This window comes from Spermophilus citellus (genome assembly GCF_964194105.1).
Source record: "Spermophilus citellus genome assembly, chromosome: 9".
NCBI lineage: Eukaryota > Metazoa > Chordata > Mammalia > Rodentia > Sciuridae > Spermophilus > Spermophilus citellus.
In genome coordinates this window covers 21050630-21074443 of record NC_138191.1, presented here as the reverse complement: position 1 = coordinate 21074443, position 23814 = coordinate 21050630, and the positions used below count along the sequence as shown (strand labels likewise).

The 23814-nt window shown below is 45.4% G+C and overlaps 1 protein-coding gene across 1 annotated transcript in view; it reads right to left on the bottom strand.

Moving 5' to 3' along the window:
• SYT6 (synaptotagmin 6) overlaps positions 1-250 on the bottom strand; it is a gene marked incomplete at its 5' end in the record, with an annotated part of 60867 nt that extends 60617 nt beyond the window's left edge. Inside the window, one exon of the mRNA XM_081305499.1 lies at positions 88-250. Coding sequence (XP_081161625.1) covers positions 88-250 — 163 coding nt within the window. The remainder of the gene's footprint in view (positions 1-87) is intronic.
• Positions 251-23814: the final 23564 nt, after the last annotated feature.

The following is a 23814-nucleotide window of genomic DNA, read 5'->3' as shown; positions in this document are numbered from 1 at the left end:
TTCCCGGCTATTGGGGCGAGTGTTTGGGGCATGGGGACGGCCAAGATGAGAATCCAAGAAGGTAGGGGGTCCTGGGTCTCCCGTTACCTGCGTCGGCAGCGCTCGGACTCCTCTCTGGGGGCTGCAGTTCGAAGCTCCGACAAGTCTCTACGTCCAGCCCAAGAGGAGGCGGCCGGGCCCGGCACAGTGAGGCCAGGACCGCGAGCGCCGCCTGGCACCGAGGCCCTCCGGCCCCCCACACCCCGCTCATGCCCTGGACACCCAGGCCTGCAGAGCAGCCTCTCGAACCCTCACAGCTGCGGGACTGGGGCGGGGCAAGGCGGCCCCAAGAAGACCCTCCCCGCAGCGGCCCCCTGCGGCTCCGTTCTGCTTTTAATCACTTCCCCGCAGGGTCCCCGCCCCTCACGTGGCATCCCGCGGCAGCTGGCAAGTCTGGCGCCTCCTGGCCGCCCCCTCTACACTCAGGGACTGGCCTGAGTCCGGGCTGGTTCCAGCCCCGTTATCCCGCACCTTGAGGGGGTTGCAAGACCAGGGAAAGAGCCCGAATCCCTCTCCGCATTCAGTATCGGTTGTGACCTTGGTCCTCTCTGAGCCTCAATTTTTTTTCTCCCGTAAAGAAGGTATAATGATTATGAGTGTTTCATGGGCCCCCTGGGATATAAAGATAGTGCTTGTGGAAACGCTGGGTAAATAGCCACATGCCACACAAGTGGCAGCTAATAGATAACCCCATAATAGATGACCTGGCTGTGAGTGGGAGGACCTTGACAAGAGAAGTTAGTCAGACTTGCCTCAAGTCCCATCTTCGGAGATAGAAGACCCCAAGATTGCGGAGCGATGCAAACTGCAAGAAGACTTTCTGAGCCCCGCAATCCTGCGGTCCACAGTACCCGCACGTTGCTATGGCGACGGGAGACAGCGGCCGTCTCTCTCCATGGCAACGGGAGGGGAAAGTTTCTGGCGAATAGGAATGGGGGGCATTTCAAGAGGGTGCCCTATTCCCGCCAGACTCACCTCCCTGATCTGGTGCAACCCCACCAGAAACAATGTATCTTTTTCAATTAAGTATAACAAGGACCCGAAGGACTGAAAATTAAACCGTGGGATTGAGGCTAGACTTAAAAAGCAGAACTCTCAGGAACTGTGGAGTGAGGCCCAGGAACAGGTTGTCTGGGGGGCTTTGAGGTGCCTCACTCAGTGCTAGAAATGTGTGCACCATGGCGGTCAGAGGATTAGGACCCTGCAGAGCCCAGTCACTGGAGTCTCTGTCCTCTACCTGTCCGCGGTGCGGCCCCTCTCTACGTAGGACTCACCCAAAGCTCCTTCCCCGAGCTGGGACGGAAACTTTAGCTGGAGCCTCCGGAAGTCTCGGGGCTGGTGTGTGCTCGGGTGGGCGGTGGTGGAGGAGGGTCTTTCCTCCTAATTGATACTCTAATTGGAAGTGGCTCGGGCGGTGACTCACGTTCTGGAGGGAGGAGATTTCGAGCCCCAGCTCCTGGCGGTCTCTACCGTGCACCATCTGCGCTAGAAGAGCCACACGGTCCTTGCACTTGCGAGCAGCCCGGGGCAGCTAGTGCCCCGGGTACCGAGGACCAGGCGGCAGCCTGAGAGGACCCTGGCCTAGTTCTGCGGTCTTTCGGCCCGGGACGTTCCTGGCTCTGTCCACGGTGCTGAAGAAATATTGCGTGGGCACGGGCTAGGGGAGGGGGAAGGGCGCTTGGCGGGGGTGGGGGGTGGGGAACTGTCGTAGTTTCCACCCTGACCCCTGGCGTTTGTGATTTGAAAGATTTAGGAACTGAGCAGGAGGTACTGAGCAAACACGATCCAGGCGATACTATGCAGTCCAGGCCACCTTCCTGCGGGTGGTGCTGGGTTGCTGTTCCAAGAACAGGTAAGGTTCTAGCGTCTCCATTCACCTTCCGGTGCTTCTGAAATCCCACCTGAGGAGCCCGGAGGCCCCATAACCTTCTCCTCCACCCAATGCAGACCTCAACACCAGGAAGAGACAGGAGCTCGCAGGTCCCTGGCTACACGCTCATTAGCAGTTTCCAAAGCGGCGGGTTTGTGTTTATGTAAAACACAAATGGAGATAAACTGCTCTCTGCCCGTGTTTATGGCAACTCTGTCACTCCGCGGCGATATCTCCCTCCCCCTCTCGAGTTCCTGGGGAAATTCGCAGAACAAAGCGCCTTGTTTTGCCTTTGCAGAGAATGAAAAAAAAAAAAAAACCAGGACCGGTCCAAGGGCCCAGGCCTGTGATGCAGGGAAATCAATATTTTGCTTACATCCGAGTAGGGGAATTTGCATCTAAACTGAAGGCAAAGGAGCCTGTTTGGAGCAGAGCAGGTGGCAGGAGCTGAGAATTAACAGATAATTTCTCATTGTTCCCGGATTCAGCCTCCACACTCGGCAGGCGGTTCTGCAGCCTCTCTGGTGCTCTCGGCAGCAGCTCCGGACCTGGCATTTCTCAACCTAACAAAGAGAAGGAGATTCTGACCTGACAGGGATACAGCAAGAGGCTGGAGCTCCCTGGCTCCTATTGAATTTGGAGTGCAGAAGTGAGAGTATTTGAGAGCTGCAGAGAGACTAAAACAGAGGCAGAGACCAGAGAAAGACAGAGACAGAGGGGCAGAGAATGAGAGAGATACATAGAGAGATCGCAGAAGACAGAGAGAACAGAAACAGAGACCATTGCACTTATAAAGGGACATATATTCAGAAAGTGATATTAAAAACATTTTTTCTTACATTATAAAGCCTCACCCGAGTTGTCTTCTTCAACCTGCCCCTCCACAGCAGTTGCTGATATGGTGATGGTCACATAACCAGACACAAAGCAAAAAAAATCCTTATGTAAAGATGGGAACTTTTTCTCTCCAGAACCCTTTTCCCCACAAGTCCAAACCCAAAACACATCTATGCTTCTTCCCAGTGAAGAGACAAAATTCAGACTCCCCACATCCCACCCAAATACAGAAAGGGAAGAAAAGTAGGAATAAGTGGAGTTGTCCCTTCAACCTTATCTCTAGAGAAAGACCATTCTGTGTTTGGATTTGGAGTGGGGGCAGGAGAGAAGGCAATATGGGATAGGGCCAAAAAAGGGTATTAGATAGCCAATGTCCAGGGATGTAGGACCCATGCACCAAATCAGCCATGAGGACTTTGCATGTTCTGTAAGATAAGGTCAGTGTCCTTATCTGAAGTTGAATTAGGACCTCTTTGAAGCTGCTTCCAGCAATAACACTCTAGAAGAGATGGTTTTACCCATGTCCAAATCACTTTTGTCTTCCCCTCCCCCACTGCTCATATAGCTATGGCTGGAACATCCTGAGTCTGGGGCCTTCAGGCCAGACTGCTCAGAAAAAGATAAGGGGACTGAAGTGGTGTGGGATAAGAAGGTTGAAGGCAGAAATCAGGGGACTCCCACCCCTATGCCCTCCTCTCCTCAACAAAAGTTCATGTTTCTCTGCCCACCCACCCCTAAATCTCTGCCCTTGGGCAGGCACCCACCCTGCTCTGACTAGCACTGTCTTGTTGAGTTATGCTGCAACTAAAATAAATTAAAACCAAATAATAATTTTTTTAAAAAATTGAACCTTGGTAGGAAATTGCTAATGCTGTAGGCGTGAAGAGTGAGCTCCTTTGACATGAGCCGATGTGTCATATTGTCTTTCCATCTCAATGCAATTTCTAAATAGGGAGCCCTCTTCCTATTTCCTCCTCCCTGTCAAGTCCCCAGCAGAGATGTAAAGGGAGCAGTCTGACGCTCTTAGTTGAATTGTCTGACATGCAGGGAGAGACACAGGGAATCGACATAAGTGCCACAGTTTTACCAAGTGAGTGGGAGCCAACAGGGACACTAACCCAACCTTGAAAACCCCCTGATCTCCTCTCTCTACCTCCTTCATCCCCTGCTTACTGAGACATGTTTTTTTTTTTTTTTCCTCAGCTATAGAGGGACATCCAGCAGATATACAGAGGCAACCTGTACTCTTCCAGCAAGCAAGTCTCTGAAAATTGCCAAGAAGGGTTTTATCTCATTTGAACCCTGAGAAGTAGAATCAGTGGATGCTAATAATCCATCTGGTAGTTGAGAAAATTAAATGACTAGTCCCAGCCATACAAACTAGGAGATAGCAGAGAACTGGAACCCAGGCCTTCTGATCCCAGATCAGTTCCCCTTCCTTCTTCACTGTGCTGGGGAGGATGGTAGGGATGTGGAAAAAAAAAATCATCTTTTCTTTAAAAAGTTTATGATATTTAAAGATTGACTTTGTAAGAAATAAAGTATTTGGAAATAAACTATAGAACAGTGAAAGAAAGATTTATTCCTAAGCCTCTTTGCATTTAGCCATTCCAATTGCCTCTTGGACTCAATTGCTAGTCCAGAGAGAAGTTGGTGTCATTGATAAAAACCAGGGTGGGGGCCAGACAGCTTCACAGGTCAGGACTAGTTTGGCTGCTTTGCTTTTGATGGGTGTCTGCTACAAGGGATCGCTGTTACACCTGAGTTGTGTCCTGTGGTCAGAGACCAGCTTCCAGGAAAGAGCCAAGCTGTAGTTCTTAGACAACCAAGACCTTAGTGACTATAATTCTCCCCAAGGAGCCTGGAGAGAGCGTGCAACCTCAGGACTCTGGCTGTTCCACTAATGAAAGGGAACCAGATAAAATGCCAAAACGAATTAAAGTGACAACTCCAAAAAGGCTCTGCCCAAATCAGGAGGTCTTAATCCTGGATTAAGAGAAGTCAGGTGGGAAGAATTCACTGAGCATGCTTTGGGTCAAGGGCCTGAAGCCCCCCTGTGGAATCAAGGTGGCTGGAGCACCTGGAGAGAACAAATCTGCTCACCATATTCTAGCTTTCATGTATTTGGTAAAACAAAAGTCCTTTTCTTCCTTAGCCCCCAAGCCCAATCTGTATTTCTGCTATTTGCTAACGGCACAGGAACTGGTTTGAGTGAGTCAGCCCCCCAACCATTTGTAAAGTATTACACAGTTTATATAACACTCTCATGTACGTTTTCTCATTTCATACAACAACCCTGAGAGGTGGATGTTATTACTCTCACCTCCCTGGTGAGGCCCCAGACAGGCCCAAAATAACTGGTTTGGGATTCTTTGCTGGCAAGTGGCAGAACTAGAACTCTAGCCTCTCTTTTCACACCATTCATTTACTTGTTTATTCATTTAGCATTTATTGAGGTCCTATTAAGAGCCAGTTCATGCCAGGAACCTGGGACATGGTTGCTGTGCTGTGTCCTGTACCCAGTGGCCTTTAGCCACACAGCATGCAGAGCCCTGAGGATGGGGGCTCTGTGATGAGGGAGTGCACTTAATCATGGAGAGAGGCCGCGTGTGAAATTGATTTAAAATGAGTTCTTTCACTTCTTTGCTGCATAGTTGCCCATGCCCACGTCGGCTGTGAAACTCTTCTGTGACACACTTCTCTCTGGATTTTTCTTATTCTGAGTTCTCTACTCTCCTCTAACTCTGTCCTTCCAGGGTTCAGTTCTTATCCCTGAGATGAGATGCTGAGTGGTCTCACCTACTCCTGGGACTTCAAATTTTAAATAATATTAAAATTAATAGTAGTAGTACTAAACACATACTGAGCATTTTTTACCCTGTTCCAGGCTCTATGCTGCTTGGTTAATATGCATTCTATCATTTAATCTCCACAATGACCCTGTATTATCCTAAGTATACCAAGTGACAGCCAGAACTGGAAACCAGACCGTCTCACCCCAGGGCCCACACCTAAGGATCTCCCATTCTCTGTCCCATCCCTTTCTCCTTGATTCTACATGTGTGGTTCAGAAACTTCTGACCTCATAAATTCAACATGTCAAAGGTAGAGATTTCTACATTTTGCAAACCCGCTCTTCCTCCTTAAATTAGGACATAACCAAACTAGTTTCTTAAAGTAAAAACCTCAGAGGCCTCCTTGATGCTTCTTTCTCCATTGTCTACCTGCATTCAATCTCCAAATTTGTTTTTTTTTTTTTTTTACTCCATATAATGGTTTGAACTCCTCCCCCACCCCATTCCCATTCTTGCATCCACTGTCACTGCTCTAACCCAGGTGCTCAATATTCCTCTTCAGGATCACGACGGTGACTTATAGAATAATATAATTATGCCACCCTCGCTCTCACAAACCTTCAGAGACTGCTCCTGGGTCCTTTGGGATAAAGTTGGCACTCTCCAGACCCGGCCTCCATCCACCTATGCAGACTCCTCCTCAGACGCTCTACAGTGGTGTCCCCTGTAGGCAGTCAGTGCTGTGGCCACAGAGCAATGATGCCTGTCTCTCCTCCTCACTGCCCACCCACCTTCCCTGCTTCTGCTTAATTTGTTGTCTTCCATCTCTGCCCTCTCTAGGTCTTGGAACTTTGCAACAACTTGTCTCTCTGTCCTGTGCATCTGTCTTCTTCCTCATTACCCGGCTGGCTCCTGGAGGGTGTGGTGGGGTGTGGAGGTGAAGAAGGAGCCAGAGTGCCTGCTTTCAAGTTTATACCCACAATCCAAATGAATGAATGACACAGCAGCTGCACGACCTCGGGTGAGTTACTAAATCTCTATGTACCTTCATTTTCTTGTTTATAGAATGGAGATGATAGCAGTTGTCACTCTCTTATCAGTTTACTGAGACGCTTCAATGAGTTGATGTACATGAAGCACTAAGAACAGCCTGACTTCTAGAGTTGACTGGGATGTCCCCTTCCTTGTCAGCCCACTGCACTCAAAGCTTTCCTTTGTCATGGAATTTAGCGAGGCAAACCATTGATTGCAACCTGTGAGCTCCTTGAGCTGCGGTCTGTTTCTTTCTCATATTCTTAAGCTCAGTGTCTCACCAATGGATCCAGGTTTAGCAAATGTCTATTGCTTTTAGGAGAAGGGAATGGGTGGAGGTAACACCATGTAGAGGGAGGAGTGAGTGCGGGAGGAATCCCTGAGTAGAAACATGGGCCCAATCAGGGGAGGCTTCCAGAAAGAGGAGAGTTTTGAGCATTGGGAGTTTGTTTTGTTTTGTCAGGCAGGGTTTAAACTGGAAGGAGTCAGGGGAACATATTCATTCTAGACTGCAGGAACAACCTGAGACATCAGTTTTAAGCAAAGAATAAGTACTTTATGTGAAGGAGAAGACAAGACTTTTATGGCCTGGGGCAACGATGAAGGACAAGCTGAGAGAGGACTTTGGTGCTAAGTATTCCCACATCCACCACTCAGAGGTTCAATCTCTCAGCTGGGTTTTTATCTAGAGCCCAGACTCTGCAGTCAGTCCAAAGGCTGGGCAAAGGGACACCGGACCCCAGCCCTCCAGGAGATGTCCTTGAACCTACAGGAAGCTGGGAGGCACCAGCTCAAAACTCTTCTGCAGCCAGGCATGGTAATCCCAGCTGCTCAGAGGCTGAGGGAGGAGGACTGCAAGTTCAAAGCCAGCCTCAGCAACTTAGTGAGGACCTGTCTCTAAATTAAAAATAAAAAGGGCTGGGGACATAGCTCAGTGGTAAAACACTCCTGGGTTCAATCCCCAGGACCAAAAACCAACCAAACAAGCAACAACAGAAACCCTTCTGCAAACTCACAAGAGTTTGGGGCCTGAAAAGTTTCTTTCTGAGAAGAAATTCCTCATTTTGTTTCTCAAGTGTCAAGCCATCACTGTGAAGCAAGCGTGCGTGTGTCTGCTGGGACAGCTGACTGTTTGCCAGGATAAATTTCTGATAATAACACACAGTCATTACTGCGCAATTAGCACTGCTAATGAGGAATGCAAAGTTCCCTTCCCACTCCTTCCCTCCCTCTCTTTTTACCTCTTTCTGTCCTCTTCTCCCCCTTCACACACATTCTCCTCCATCCCCTCCATCCCAGAGCTGGCAGTGGGGGAAGGAGGGGTTCAGGGTGGGGCTGTCAGAAACCGGATTCTGACTCTCAATTCTCCTAAATTAACAAAGTGTCTGGAAAGCTGGGAGAGTGGCCAAGAACAAAGGGATGTGGAGGGAGGAGAAGGAGAGTTTAGCCTTGGACATGACATCAGTGACGTTTCAAAGGGAGGAAGCCAGGAGCCTATGAGGCGGCCTACCCTTCAAGTAATGTGGCAGTGACCTGCTATCCTAGAGACCCTGGCTATTGTCCTGGTAATAGGGGGATTGAAGAGCTAGCCCGAGCTGAAGCCAGGTACCAGGGCTGTGGGCGGGTGATGCTGTTTGTTTAGGCTGCTGGTAGGAATAGCAGCAAACTCAATGGTAACATATTTTGTTTCATTCTGAGTAATTATTCCCCCTACACACGCGCTCTCTCACACACTCACACAGAGGCATTAGCACATTCAGACACGTGCCACCAGAGGGGTTCTCAGCCATGCTCCTGAAAGCACATGATAGATTCCTGGTTACCTCTCCCCCTGGGTGACTATTGAGCTGTCAGGGAACCTCAGCAGCCTCTGTAGGATGGAGAGGGGCACATTTAAAATCTGCCCAGAAAATCATGGAGGGGGGTCCAGGGCCCAAGGAGGCTTCTGCTCCCAAGTGGGCTTCTTCATACTGGGTTGTGGAGTAGCCCCCCAACTGATGAGCAGAATCCATGGTGGCTGATGGGGTCCCACCCAGGAATGGAGGAGGAGAAGGAAGAGAGGAGAACAAGGAAGGAAGAGGAAAAATGGTTAAGCTTCCAGCTCCAGCAGGTGGCCTCAGGGACAGGAGTTACCCAGGTGGGGCCTGGAAGTCCAAGACACTTGTGGGGATAGCAGCAGGCCTGGGGGCGGCCCTAGGCCACAGCTCCAGTGCTGGGGAAGTTCCAGCCCCAGCAGGAGGCTGATTGGCTGGTCTGGCTTCTCTCCTGTCCAATTCTTTATGATTCTGTGCTGTGAAAATTGCCAAAAACCAATTGTTTTCCTCAAAGCTGTGCTCACCTGGGGGCGGGCGGGGCAGGGATGGCAGGAGACTTTCATTATTCATTGGACTAAACTGTTAGAGCCAAACAGCACAACAAAGGGTAGCAGCCTGCTTTCTTTGGAAGCTGGTCTAATTGTCATCGAGTTGGTGAGTGAGATGCTGAGTCCTGGGAGGCTCACAGTGGCTTCATGTGGCTTCATTCAGCCTGGGAGGTGCGGGGGTGGGGGAGGCAGAGAGATGATGAGAAGAACTTGGGCAGTGCTTTCCTGGGAGTTCCTGGGCCATGAAAGTCCCTCCCGTGAGCCCCCCCTCAATTCTGATGCCCTTTTGTTCCCCCACAGTCCAGGCTAGAGCCACAAACGCTGAGCCTTTTCTGTTTTGATATCTTTATTGGGAGGAGGGCTTCAGCTTCCTTATTTGGGTTGGATCCCCTAGAGCCCTTTATTTCTGCAGTTTTAAATGTCCTCAGGCTTTAGGTAATTGCTAATTTAACTATCTCCAGGATCAGACAGGGACAAGACCCTAGTCAAGGGGAGGGCAAAACTGTGTCTGTTTCCCCCCTCCTTTGGCATTTCCAGCCTTTGCTATATAGTGTCTGTTACCTAGTACGTGCTCAATAAAATTTAATTAGGTGGAATAACTGGGATGAGTGTTTCCAAGTTTGTGGGGTGGGGAGTGGAGTTATTTTTAGTTCAATCAATTCCTCCCTGCCAGGGAGAGAAGGGAAAAATCACCAAGTGTCTAAAAGCACAGGGAAGTTATGCTGAGCACAGAGTGGGAAAGGAACGTGTCCTCCTCTACCTGGGATTCCTCAAATCTGGCCACATGGTGAGAACTCCTGCCTTGAAGATCCCCCAGGTAAATGTTCATGTCCTTCCTGTAGATGGCAACCACCAGGACTGGGAGACACTGCCCCATCTCGTCCCTCTGACTTCTGCGGACTGGCACTAGGGTCCTCCAGAGCACCATGGGGCAGCTTCTGACTGATTCTCTGCATGCCCTGGAACCTTCTTCCTTGAAGCAGTGGGTGCAGTTTTCTTTCCCTCCCTTCCTCTCCGATCTGCTGTTGGTTCTGCGGCTGTCTCCACATTCTGCTCCTGGGATGCTCATCCACCACCTGTGCTCTCACCTAAGTGAAGACAAAACTCCTCTTCCTGGCTTTTCCTTGACATGCCACAGTAGGCCACCAAAGGAAAGACCCTCAGAGCTACCGAGGAAGAAGGAGTTACAGATCCCATCAGTAAGTCGGGGTATCTGAGACTTTTCACACTTCCACCAGAAAGAGCAAGTGCCAGGCCACGGGTACCTTGCCTGGGTCCCACCCAGTAAGATGGAGCCAGTAGGGGTGGGGACTGTCAGTGGTCACCAAAGGAGCAGTGGAAATGAGGGTTCTGACATTGATCCCAAGCTCTGTAGCAGCAGCCAAGTGGTCACTGTGCTATACAAGAGAGAAGAAAGCTAACGGTCACCCAAAGTGCTCTGTGTGTGTGTGTGTGTGTGTGTGTGTGTGTGTGTGTAGGTATTGAGCCCAGGGCCTCACACATGGCAAGCTCTTTACCATTGAGCTACGTTTCCAGCCCTTTTTATTTTTACTTTGAGATAGCACCTCACTAAGTCGCCCAGGCTGGCCTTGATCTTGTGATCTTCCTGCCTCCGTCTCCCAAGTCACTGGGATTACAGGCATACACCACTGATGCCAGCTCTCATAAAATCTTACAAAAGGCCACAGTGAACTGTCACCCAGAGAGCTAGACGACCCTGTGTTCAGTGCAAGACAATTCCAGGTGACAAGACACAGATTGTTTAAGAGGATGGGCCTTGGAGTTGGTTAGGGGTAGAGAATTTATTTAATACGCATAACCTTCCCAAACATCTGTTTCCTCATCTATAAAATGGGGGGTAGTGTGACCGCCTTTTGGAATTATCAAGAGAATTAAATATGATCATTTCTGGAAAAATTAAATTCAATTGTTTCTAGAAAAAGAGTAAGTGACCAATAAATTGTAGCTATGTGATTATTATTTGGATTTGATGACGGCTTAATGACTCATGTGAAAATCAGGACTGTGACTTTGACGATAGGTCACGGGTTGAGCACCTTGACTCAGGCAAGCAGAACCTGCCCTCAGCTCCACAGAGTGATCTGCCCCAAAGCGGGAAACAGGTATCTGCTCGTCTGAAAGCCTTCAGGTGGCCCCTTTCCTTCCACTGAGGTGGACACTAATGGGGGAAGTGGTGAATGATGATTAAATCGAGCCCTTTAGACATAAATTATGAATCCATGACCTTTCCTAGCTTAATTACTCCCACGGCTGGTCTGGGCTCTGGTGCTAGGCCCTGGGAGGCATATTCTGCTCACAGTCAGCAGAGCCCAGGGCCTGGAGCTTCTGCTTTCATCAGCCTCAGTTCATGTGGCTGTTTCTGCAGCAGGAAGATTCTCTCACTGTGATGAAGGTCATGGCCTTGGCTGGCGCAGGCCCCCTTGGGCTCTCCTAATCCCTTGACCTTTGCAGAATGACCTTGTCCTCATTTAAAGCTTACGGACATTCTTGCTGGCTTGTTTTGTTTAAAAAGCTCAATCTGAGAGTTATTAATAAAACTGTCATTCTAATAGATCCGTGGGTCCTTATTGATCTGACACATAGAAAGAGCACAGGACACCTGCTGAAGGGGTGACTCTCTGGGGCCTGAAGGGGTACTGTCAATTTATAGCCCAAAGAGGGTAGAGACCAAGAGGTTGGCTTTTGTTTGATAAAAAATTTTCAAACATATATAAAATAGAATAATAAAATTCTACATATCTATCACCTAACTTCAAAAATTATCAACATATCCCCCGATATTGTTTTATCTCTTGCCCCCAATCCTTTTTTTTCTAAAGTGTTTTAACGCACATTCCAGATATATTATTCCATCTGCCAATTCTTTTGCATGTACTTCTTTTTTTTTAAATTTTTAACATTTTATTTTTTAGTTTTCGGCGGACACAACATCTTTGTTTGTATGTGGTGCTGAGGATTGAACCCGGGCCGCACGCATGCCAGGCGAGCGTGCTACCACTTGAGCCACATCCCCAGCCCTCTTTTGCATGTACTTCTGACAAATACATATGACTTTGCCTATATTATCCCTAGCAAAACTAACAAAATAATAATTCTCTACATACTCAAATTATCCACTTGTCTAATACATCTTTTTGTAGTTGGTGTATTTTGATCCATCATGTTTGGGTGTTAGTAGTAGCTTCTAACTTCCTACATCCAAAGTTGGTGACCTAATGGAATGACCTAGTCAGCAGCTGAGCCGGGTCAGTCATTAGTGGAGATGTTGGGGTAGGGACAGGAGGGAAAATCCCAGTTTCCCAAGATAGGGCCAGGGCAAAAGAAAGCTCTGTTTTAAGCTTGGGCTTCTTGGGGATGTATGTTGGAGTCTGGGGTGCAGAGGTTTCCCTTTGTTTTATTATAATTGCCCTCCTCTGGGAAAGGCCTCTCATGGTCACTATAAAACCAGGCAGTAGTCTTTTATGTTGCCCTGACTCAGAAGTTGTGGCTTTCTGTTTCTTCCTGGATTTTCTAGACACTTATGTTTAGGTGCCTGTCCTGAGCTGAAATTTGGGGAAGACAGATAAGGAACAGGCCGGACACAACAGAAACTTGCTGTCTGGTGCCATGATAACCCAGACAATCTCTTAAGCCCTTTGTTAAATGTGAGCAAAATCATGCAGCCAGAGGAGGGAGCCACTGAGTCTGCAGGAGTCAGAGAAGGCATCCAAAAAGGGGACATTTTGAATCAATTCTGGAGGTGAGGAGGTCTCTGAGGCGCCCGTGAGTCACGGCTCCAGATTCCAGAGAAGAAATAGACAGAAATCAGAGATCAAATATATGTTTTATTACAGGTGAAACTGAAAAGGAGAAAACAGCTTTGATGATTCAAGGCCCAAAGGATTCCCTGCTCTCCATCATGAGAAATTTTAAATGAAATGTGATGGGGTGCACAGAGAATGTGGACAAGAGAGAGGAACATTAAACAAACGCTGCACAGGTTGTCAAATGGTATTGTGAATGGATTAGAGCTTCATTCGTGTGGACTCTGGTGATAGTGAGGAGTTTCTCTTATAGAGTTTGGGCCAGTTGTGAGCAGCTGTAGTTCAGTTCACTTCTGGATGGCTGTCTGTCTTGGGTTTCTATTGTATGCCCACAGTTTTTCACAGAGGTGCTCACTTGTGGCAAAAGCCTCTTTCATTAACGGATGTATTTAACTAAGGACAAAATCACCAACTAAGCATAGGAGATACAGTACTGTGAAAAATCAGACTCCCAGCCTTCCCGAAAATTATCAGCTCATGGTGGAGGTGGGTGATGAGCAAGTGTCAGGTAGTAATAAATGCCAAGATGAAAATTTAAGCAAGAGAAAGAAGATGGAGAGCAAGAGATGATGTCTCAGTGGGTAGAGTGTTCAGAAATTATTTCTATGAAGAGATGACATGTGACCAAAGTGAAGTGAGGAAAATATTTGAGTGTCTGGAAGTAAATTCTAAATAAAGAGAAGTGCAGTGGCCATGAGGTGAGAATGTGCTGGAAATGTTTGAGGAGCTTTGGGCAGGACAATGTGGCTTGAGTTGAGGGAGAGAAGGGGAAGGGTTAGGAGGCAAAGTCATGGAGATTGTGTAGGTTGTGCTGTCAAATGTAAATAACTATGTGTGGCTATTTAAATTTAAATTAGAGTGGAATAAAATTTCAAGTTCAGATTCTCAGTTGTTGTAGCCATGTTTCAAGTGTTCAAAAGCCTGTATGGCTACCATTTTGGATAGCACCAGAAACAGGACATTGCCATCATTGCAGGAAGCTATTAGATGGAGCTGATAAAGAGCTTTGTAGACTCCAGTAAGGATCAAGGATTTTATTCCAAGAATGATGGGGAGTTCTGGAAGGGTTTTGGAAATAAGTGTTTTGATCTGGTTTGCATCTTGAAGAGCTCATTCTGGCTGTGTGGAGAATATGGTGCAGGGAAACAAGTATGGAATTAGTGATGTTGGTTAGGGGAATGATACAATAATCCCTGAGAAAGATAGATGGCAGCTTGAACCTGGATGGAAGCAGTGGAGGTGGTAGGGATTTTGGATATGCAGTGGTTCCTTTACTTACAATGGGCTTTTATTCCAATAGGGTTTCATAAATTGAAAATATTGCAAGTCAATGATATATTTGATGCACTTAACTTTTACTAAACCTCAGAGCTCACCAGTACAATATACGTGGAATCTCAGTTGTTTTTCACTCATGGATTGTGTGGCTGACTGGGAGCTGTGGCTCACTTCTACCACAAGACAGCATCTTACCACATATCCTTGACCTGAGAAGACATCAAAATTCAAAATTCAAAGGATTATTTCTACTGAATGTGTATTGCTTTTGCATCATTGTAGTCAAGAACTTGTAAGGGGAACCACCATCACAGTAGGGGACTGTTTTAATCAGTCATCATTGTGACCAACAGACCCACCAAAAACAATTTCAGAGGAGGAAAAGTTTATTTGGGGTTCATGGTTTCAAAGGTCTCAGTCTGTAGACAGCTGATTCCATTGCTTGGGGCCTGAGGTGAGGCAGAACAGCCTAGTGCAAGTTCATGGCAAAGGAAAGCAGCTAATGACATGGGAACCAGGGAGCAGAGAAAGAGCTCCACTCACCAAAATATTAACCTCAAAGGCACACCCCCAGGGACCGACTTCTTCCAGCCCCACCTGACCTGCCTATAGTTACCACCCAATTAATCCATATCAGTGGATTAATCGATTCATTAGGTCATACCTCTCATAATCTCATCATTTTACCTCTTATTGTTTGATTATTTTATTGTTTCACTTGTAAGCTTTTGAAGAACACCTCATATCTCAACCATAACAGAGACTATCTGCATTTTAAAGGTAGAACTAAAAGACTGCCAATGGATTAGAGATGTGGGATGTGTGTGTGAGAGAAAAGTCATCAATGACTCCCAGATTTTGATCTGAGAAACTGCTTGAACTGTGGTACCATTTACTGAGCCAGAGATTCCTGGGGAAGAGAAGTTTTGGTGGTGGTGAGGCCGATATGGAAATCAGGCATCCAGCTTGCAGGTTAAGTTTGAGGTGTCTATTAGCCATTTAGAGATAGAAGGAAGCAGATGAATATTGAAGTTTGGAATACAGGGGAGAGGTCAGCGTTGGAGATAAATATCTGGGTGATGCTTTTTAAAGCTGTGAGAATGAGTGAACTATCCAAGTTATCATGGCCTGAATTTGTGCCCACCCCCAAATTCATATGTTGAAATCCCAACCCTCAAGGTGATGATCTAAGAAGAGGACCTTTGAGAGTGATTTAATTGTAAGGAATCTACTCTCATAAATGGAATTAGAGCCCTTATATAAGAGACCCCAGAGAACTAGCCCGCCCCTTTCACCATGTGAAAACATAGCTAGAATGCATTATCTATGAGGAACAGTTGGTTCTCACCACATACCAAACCTGTTGGCCCCATAATCATGGATTTCACAGCCTCTGGGACTTTGAGAAACAAATATTTGTTGTTTATAAGCCACCAGTTAATAGTGTTTCCTTTCAGCAGCCTGAAAAGGCTGACATGAGAGAATGAGAGAGAGAGGAGATAAGGTCCAAATGCTGAGCCCTGAAACCTGCACTGTTTAGATGCTAGAAAGAAGAAGAGAACCCAGAAGTAATTGGGAAGGCACAGCCAGGGAGGTGGGAGAGCAGGAGAGCAGGCTACCTTGGAAGCCAAGTGAAATCATTGTTTGTTTGTTTTTTTTATTTTATTGTTGGTGAAATCATTGTTTTAAAAGGATAAATTATGCTAAAAGCAGCTCAAGCATTCAATAACAGGAGAACTGAGAGCTACAGGCTGGATTTGACAGCTGGGGGACCTTGAAAGTAGCTCTACCTTGGGTTAGGAGGAAAACATGATTGGAGAGCAAGAGAGAGAGAGAATACTAGGTGAGATGGTGCAGATATGCTTTAAAAGAGGCACAGGGAAATGAGGAGAGAATTGTGGGGTCAAGGGATGACTTTATTTTTAAGATGAGAGAGATTACAGAGCGTTTGTGTGCTGATAAGGAAGGTGAAAGTGATGATGCAGAAGAAAGAGAAGTTAGTTCGGGAGCCATGGCCTTGAGGAAGGAAGGGGAGGGATTGGGACGAGGTGGAGGATTTTGCCTTTGATGGAGGCACTGGGCACTGCATTCCTTGTAATAGGAGGGAGATGCCCTGTGCGGATCCAGGGAGCAAGCGGGTTGAAGGACATAGTGGTCATTTCTATTTTCTCAGTGAAAAGGCCTGCAAGGTCATCAGCGGAGAGTGAGAAGGGGATCACAGGTGGGGGCGGGAGTGGTTGAGGAGGAAGTATGCGGTAGTCCTCCTGTGAATTAACTAGGTGTGTGTGGGAACACTGCCGGTCAGCCTTGAGGGCTCACTTGAGGTTTGTGGTCATGAATTTAAAATGAGACGAATCAATATGGGTGTGTGTTTTTCCCAGCCATGATTGCAGGTGAGGAATAGGCAGAGAGTTGGATTTAATCAGGGTTGGGATTTTGCCAGGCAAATACCAAGCATGAGAAGGGGCAAGATAGTTGATTATAATGAGGCAAAGCAGTGATTATATCAGCGGCTGTGGGAGTCTAAACTGGGTAAGGAGGGAGGGAAGACATGTGTAGGAGAAGGGGGTGAGTAATAATGTGATGATTTGGAGGTCCTTCATATGTACGTAATGACATCACAGGCAAAGAAATGGGAGCCAGAGGGACAGAGGCTAAGAGGAGGAGGAGGAGCGTAGGATTAGGGCAGGGAGCAGGCCAAGGAATGGAAAGGCCAGCAATGTTTACTTATATGGCTACAGAGTGACAAGTGTTGTGATAAATAGAAACAGTGTCTCAGGTGATGAAGCAATCATGAGTGGGGTGTTCTGGAGGACAGGAGATGATTGCAAAAAGGGAGGAAACTAGATGGTATAATCCGATTGCCTGTTCTTCAAAGCACTGAAGAATTCAAAGAGGGGAAAAATAGGGTAAGCAGCAAAGAGGAGTGAGGGTGCTGACCCCAGGCCCAGGTCCAGCGGCAGATATTGATTCCTGATGCTGAGAATGAGCTACAAACCAGACAGACAAGGACCGTGATTTTATGGAGATTATACTTCATTCAAGAAAGTAAATAAATAAATAAACAAGATATTATCAGATAATGAGAAATGTTAGGAGGAAAATGGAAAGCGATGTTATTGATGTTGTCCAGCCCTGGGAGTGGGGGTTGGGCGGTTTTAGTTCAGTTGGTCCAGAGGAGATGGTTTTTAGGGTGGGATGTTGCAGGGGGAAAAAAAAAATAAAGTGCAATGGCAAGTCCCAGAGCATAGTCTGCTTAAAGAAACAACAGGAAAGATCAGGATTTATCTAGATTTAGGGGCCTGTTCTGAAAGATTAGGACTCCACGTCTGAAAAAGGAACAGTGCTGAGCAAAGCCTTCAAGAAACAAAGATCCGAACCTTAATTGTTTATTTGACAGCGCCTAAGGATGGATTAGCACAGAAAACAACATTCTAGATGAATCCCTCTTTGCAGCTCAGAAAAGTTACAGTATTCCCAATACCTGCTTTTCATTAAGTGCTATATTTTTTTTTCTATTGCCCTTAACTAAATCCCTTTTCCTTTGTCTAAAATCGAAGAACATTTTAATTCTGTTTGCATTGTTGGCTGAACATTAAAATTGCTTCGTTGGATTTCTCTCTCACTTGTTCTCATTTTTTATTTTATTGTTATTCAGTGCAAAACAAAAAGCTGTGATCAGGAAAAGACAATAGAGGGATGGCTGGAGGAAGCTTGTCAAAATAACCTCCTGCTTTGTGATTTTGCTTTTGCACTTGCCCAAGATTCTCATATGCATAAAAAGGCCAGGAATTTATCATAAATGGCAGAAAATTGCATTCCATTAATTTCAGAGCCTTTGACTCTGACAGCTCAATCTTCAAGAGCAAGTAACTGCTCTTGAACATCAAGAATATTCAAAAAAGAGAATAAAAGGTATTTTGCTGATCTGTTTCATATTTTAGGAGAATATATTTCACTGCATTATCCAAAGAGATTTTGCTCAAAATCTCATCAGTTTGTTTAGAGTCAGCTTGTCTGCCCAAGCCCTCCACTTCAACATGGAGATAAAAGCTTAGAAACTAGGGGTGAGGTTGGTGACAGGGGATCTCTTACAGAAATCAAATTAAGAAAAGTGAGATGATTTTTGAAATGAACTGGATTATTTGAGAAGCAGAGACTGAAAAGAAAACTCAGAACCTGGAATCATTCTTACCTCTATATCTCTGATATTTGTTCATTCAGTCTTGGCTTGAATTCCTCTAGTAGCAAGGAACTCACTATTCCTCTAAGACAGTTCATTCCATTTTTAAGCAGCTTAACTGAAGAAAAAAAAAAGTACTTCCCCTATAAGAGCAGAAACTAATTCCCTGTAACATTCACCTATTGATACCAGTTCTACCTTTCAAAGGCTCTAGCACACACAATTCTTCCTATATCACAAAGCCTCTTTCCTGCCTGCCTTGGGTTCAACATGCCTGATTGCATTACCTTGAGATTGCTGTTTCAGGTATTTTTAAAATCAAAACAGGAGGATTCCAATGTTGCCATTCAATTTCAGACATACTTTTGATCTCATTGTATTTAAGAAATGTTGAGCAGAGTGGTACATAATCAGCTGAGGGGCTGGGGATGTGGCTCAAGCGGTAGCGCACTCGCCTGGCATGCGTGCGGCCCGGGTTCGATCCTCGGCACCACATACCAACAAAGATGTTGTGTCCGCCGAGAACTAAAAAATAAATATTAAAAAAAAATTCTCTCTCTCTCTCTCCTCTCTCACTCTCTCTTTAAAAAAAAAAAAAATAGGGCTGGGGATGTGGCTCAGCGGTAGCGCGCTCGCCTGGCATGCGTGCAGCCCAGGTTCGATCCTCAGCACCACATACCAACAAAGATGTTGTGTCTGCCGAGAACTAAAAAATAAATATTAAAAAAAAAGTTATAAAAAAAAAATAATAGTCAGCTGAGGCTGAGGGACTGGAAGCAACTGTCTTCCACTCAGTATTTCCAGCGGACAGCTGGTGCCACCGTGCAAGACCAGAGCTTACACCCATTCCTCCTCCATAAGGGCCAAGGCCAAACATTATACAAGCACATGAATTTTTAATGCTTTTCTGGGTCATGAATCATTTTTGAAAAGCCGATAAAATCTAGGGGTGTCCTCTCCAGAAAAATGATCATCACATAAATTATGTGTTCAATTTCATCAAATTTATGTGTTCTTCTCTGCATTCCTTGTGTGGACTGCACCCCACTCCCACAAGGTCTAGAAGCTCCAGGTTAAGAATCTCTGCTATAAACAAAACCGCACACCTATGCGCCAAATCCTCCAACAGCATTTCAAAGGGTTTTCACTTGAGGGCTTGGAACAAGTCAATCCATCCGCCCATCTTTTCAAATCAACCCAGTGTGCATTATGTGTCTCACACACCAGGACTATGGCTCTGAGCAAGACACTGTCTCATTCTCTGGGAGCTCATGGTCTAGTGGGCAGAGAGCAGGTAAGCAATTACCATCACATAATTACACTATTATAATGACAGCATTATAACAGGTATAAAGACATGCACGAACTCAAAATGGATCAAAGAGCTTGATATCAAACCAGAGACTCTGCTTCTGATAGAAGAAAAAGTTGGCTCCGATCTACATATTGTGGGGTCGGGCTCCAAATTCCTTAATAGGACACCCATAGCACAAGAGTTAATAGCAAGAATCAACAAATGGGACTTCCTTAAACTGAGAAGTTTTTTCTCAGCAAGAGAAACAATAAGAGAGGTAAATAGGGAGCCTACATCCTGGGAACAAATTTTTACTCCTCACACTTCAGATAGAGTCCTAATATCCAGAGTATACAAAGAACTAAAAAAATTAGACAATAAGATAACAAATAACCCAATCAACAAATGGGCCAAGGACCTGAACAGACACTTCTCAGAGGAGGATATACAATCAATCAACAAGTACCTGAAAAAATGCTCACCATCTCTAGCAGTCAGAGAAATGCAAATCAAAACCACCCTAAGATACCATCTCACTCCAGTAAGATTGGCAGCCACTATGAAGTCAAACAACAATAAGTGCTGGCGAGGATGTGGAGAAAAGGGTACACTTGTACATTGCTGGTGGGACTGCAAATTGGTGCGGCCAATTTGGAAAGCAGTTTGGAGATTCCTGGGAAAGCTGGGAATGGAACCACCATTTGACCCTGCTATTGCCCTTCTCAGACTATTCCCTGAAGACCTTAAAAGAGCATGCTACAGGGATACTGCCACATCGATGTTCATAGCAGCACAATTCACAATAGCTAGACTGTGGAACCAACCCAGATGCCCTTCAATAGATGAATGGATAAAAAAATGTGGCATCTATACACAATGGAGTACTATGCAGCAATAAAAAATGACAAAATCATGGAATTTGCAGGGAAATGGATGGCACTAGAGCAGATTATGCTTAGTGAAGCTAGCCAATCCCTAAAAAACAAATACCAAATGTCTTCTTTGATATAATGAGAGCAACTATGAACAGAGCAGGGAGGAAGAGCAGGAAGAAAAGATTAACATTAAACAGAGACATGAGATGGCAGGGAAAGGGAGAGAAAAGGAATATTGCATGGAAATGAAGGGAGACCCTCATTGCTATACAAAATTACATATAAGAGGTTGCGAGGGGAATGGGAAAATAAACAAGGAGAGAAATGAATTACAGTAGATGGGGTAGAGAGAGAAGATGGGAGGGGAAGGGAGGGGGGATAGTAGGGGATAGGAAAGGTAGCAGAATACAACAATTACTAATAGGGCATTATGTAAAATTGTGGATGTGTAACCGACGTGATTCTGCAATCTGCCTTTGGGGTTAAATTGGGGGTTCATAACCCACTTCAATCTAATGTATGAAATATGATATGTCAAGAGCTTTGTAATGTTGTGAACAACCAATAAAAGAAATAAAATTTAAAAAAATTTAAAAAAAATAAAATCAGCATACTATAAAAAAAAAAAAAAAGACATGCACGGAGGTGAGGCACCTCACCCAGCCTTGAGGGTTTCCAGGAGGTCATTACAGAAAAAGCTTGCCGAGTCCTGAAAAGGTTTTGTAATAGATTTAAAAAAAAAAAAGAATTAATTTTTCTAAATCCCAACTTTAATACTAATTTAATAGGCCCAACTGGCTCCATTCTCAGTGCAACACAATGCCTTATGTCAAAGACTCCCTTGTTCCTTTGCTGTCCCCTGCCCCCAGCCTCACAGTAGATGCTCCGAGAAGCCATTCTCCTTGCCCCACGGCCACCTCCTCCCTGGGCACATGGCACTGATTTCCCACAGCTGCTGCTTCTTCCAAACATCTCCGGCCCCCAGGCGGGCAAAATTGGGACACAGCTCCGGTCGCTAATGAGGAGATGATGTTCCTCTAATGAAAACAGGACATGGTGCTGGGAGCCCACCACGGATGAATAATTACAGCCTAATTAAACACTGCCTTTTGTTTCCCACTCATTTATTTAGTAGTAAATGTGAATGAAGTTTGCTTCATGCAAAACTCAGCTCTGACACATTCCCATGGGGTCCCCAAGAAGGTATGTCTCCCATGGTACTTAGAATCTATCACATGGTGCTCTTTTTTAAAAATCAGGATGTATATGTGCCTCTGAAGGTGAAAAATGTCTGAATTCTCTTCAGACAGATGATCTGCTCTGATTTTTTTGTTTTTTCTAAATGAGCTTTGCTTTTTAATCTCTTTGGCATAGTCCTCCCATGGTTAAATCCATTCTTCAATGGGGTAATCACCAACCCTGTTGACTCTTGATGCCCACTGTAGCCAGGAAGGGAGAGTGAGAAAAGATCTCAGCCCAGGTCTTAGCCTTAGACTAAGAGGGGAATATTATCATTTCCTGGCACAAAACAGGGTTGATTTGGGAGAGAAGGCAATTCCTCAAGGGCTTGTAGATGACTTCTTCATAGTTTGGCTTTCTTATCTGTTCAGAAGCTTTGCCATTTCTCTGAATGTTAGATACGTTCGTATTCATATGCATGACCAAGCCCAGGCAGGTTTTTTTCTGCACTGAAGAGGCTAATCTAGGGTAGCTTCCTCTGGCATGAAGCATCCAGGGCCATCTGTATTTTGTAATGATCATGACCCCAGTTGGACAGGAGACAGGCCAACTGGTTAAGAAAGAGAACCAGGTGGGAATCAGGAGACATGGTAGCAATTAGTCCTGTGTGCCAAGAAGGCACTTTCTGGTCTCTGACACTTGGGCCCATTGGCTAGTTTGGGTCAATGAATGGTAAACAAACAAAAGTGACATTTTCAAACCAGGGCATTTAATTGCTAATGTGAGGGCCTCCGCAATATTCAAGCTGGTGACACTCCATCAGCATGGACCCTTGAGTGATTATGATGAGCAGACCTGCTCCCTCTAAGCGTGGATGTATGAATACAGGGGTACTTAAACACTGAACCACATCTCCAGCCCTTTTTATATAAAATAAATGTGCATACATGTATTATCATAATTCACCATACCTCATGCTCTTTAGGGTGACATTCATCCCTAATAAAAATAAACATAACTCACGTCAAAAGACTGTCTCATAATTTCTTTTTTTCTTTCTCTTTTTTTTTGGGGGGGGGGCAATGTCTTGTCAGAACAGACTAGATCGTCATAGTTTTAGCACCTAATGTGTCAGAGGCAGAACTCATACCAGGAGGAGACACATCATTTCTACCTCTTTCTGATTGCTCATTCAGCATATTACTAGTGTTAACTCCAAACCACAGGGATCCTTGCAACCCATTTGTCTATTTTATGAGAACTATTTGTTTAAGCTAGGTTATATAATCTCTAACTTAGTAAAAACTAAAAATTCTAGAAATACAAAAAATAAAAAAGGTGTGCTAACAAGTGAGAATTCCACCTTAATCCTTCCTGGTGTGGGACCCCCTACTTGGGCCTCTGCATCTCTCTGGGTCATACGTGGTTCAGAACCATCCAACACGTGGCCAAGTAGGGTCTCCTGTATCAGTTCTTAGAATAAACAGTGATAAGTATCAATATTTTTAGTCTTTTTTTGAATCCAGGGGTACTTAACCACTAAACCACATCTTCGGCCCTTTTTATATTTTATTTTGAGACAAGGTCTTGCTATGTTGCCCAGGGCCTTCACCAAGTTGCTGAGGCTGGCTTTGAACTTATGATCCTCCTGCCTTAGCCTTCTGAGCCACTGGGATTACACAGATGTGTGCCACCACACCCAGCTTTTCTTATTTTTTAATAACAAAAATCAGATACTACATTTTACTGATTGAAAAAAGTACATTTTTTACATTTTAAATTTTCAGAAATTAGGATGTGTCTTACCTCAATAGCATGCCATTACTTAATTTTTTAAATAAAACATTCTTCCTAATGTACAAAAAAATAAGGTTAATTGGTGGTATCTTTGATAAATAAAACGTAGTAGATACAAATTTGGGGACCTTCTCTTTTTGACCCAAATGTATTGTTTGGTGACTGCTTGTTGAGATAGGGGCTGTAGTCTTACTATTTAAAATGTGGTTTTTGGAGCCATATCATGGGTGTCACTGGAGATTTGTAGAAGTCCAGACTCTCAGGTCCTGCCCCCCTGAATCAGCTGTACATTTTAAGGAGCTCCCCAGGTGATTTGTGTGCCCAGGTAAGCTTGAGAAGCCCTGCTCTGAAGGCATTGAAATTTGGGACTTGTCCAGCAGGAGGGTACCTGTGTTTGGTGAGAACAGACAGACTTCAAAGGCAAATGCCTAGCCACCTAGCTAATGTCT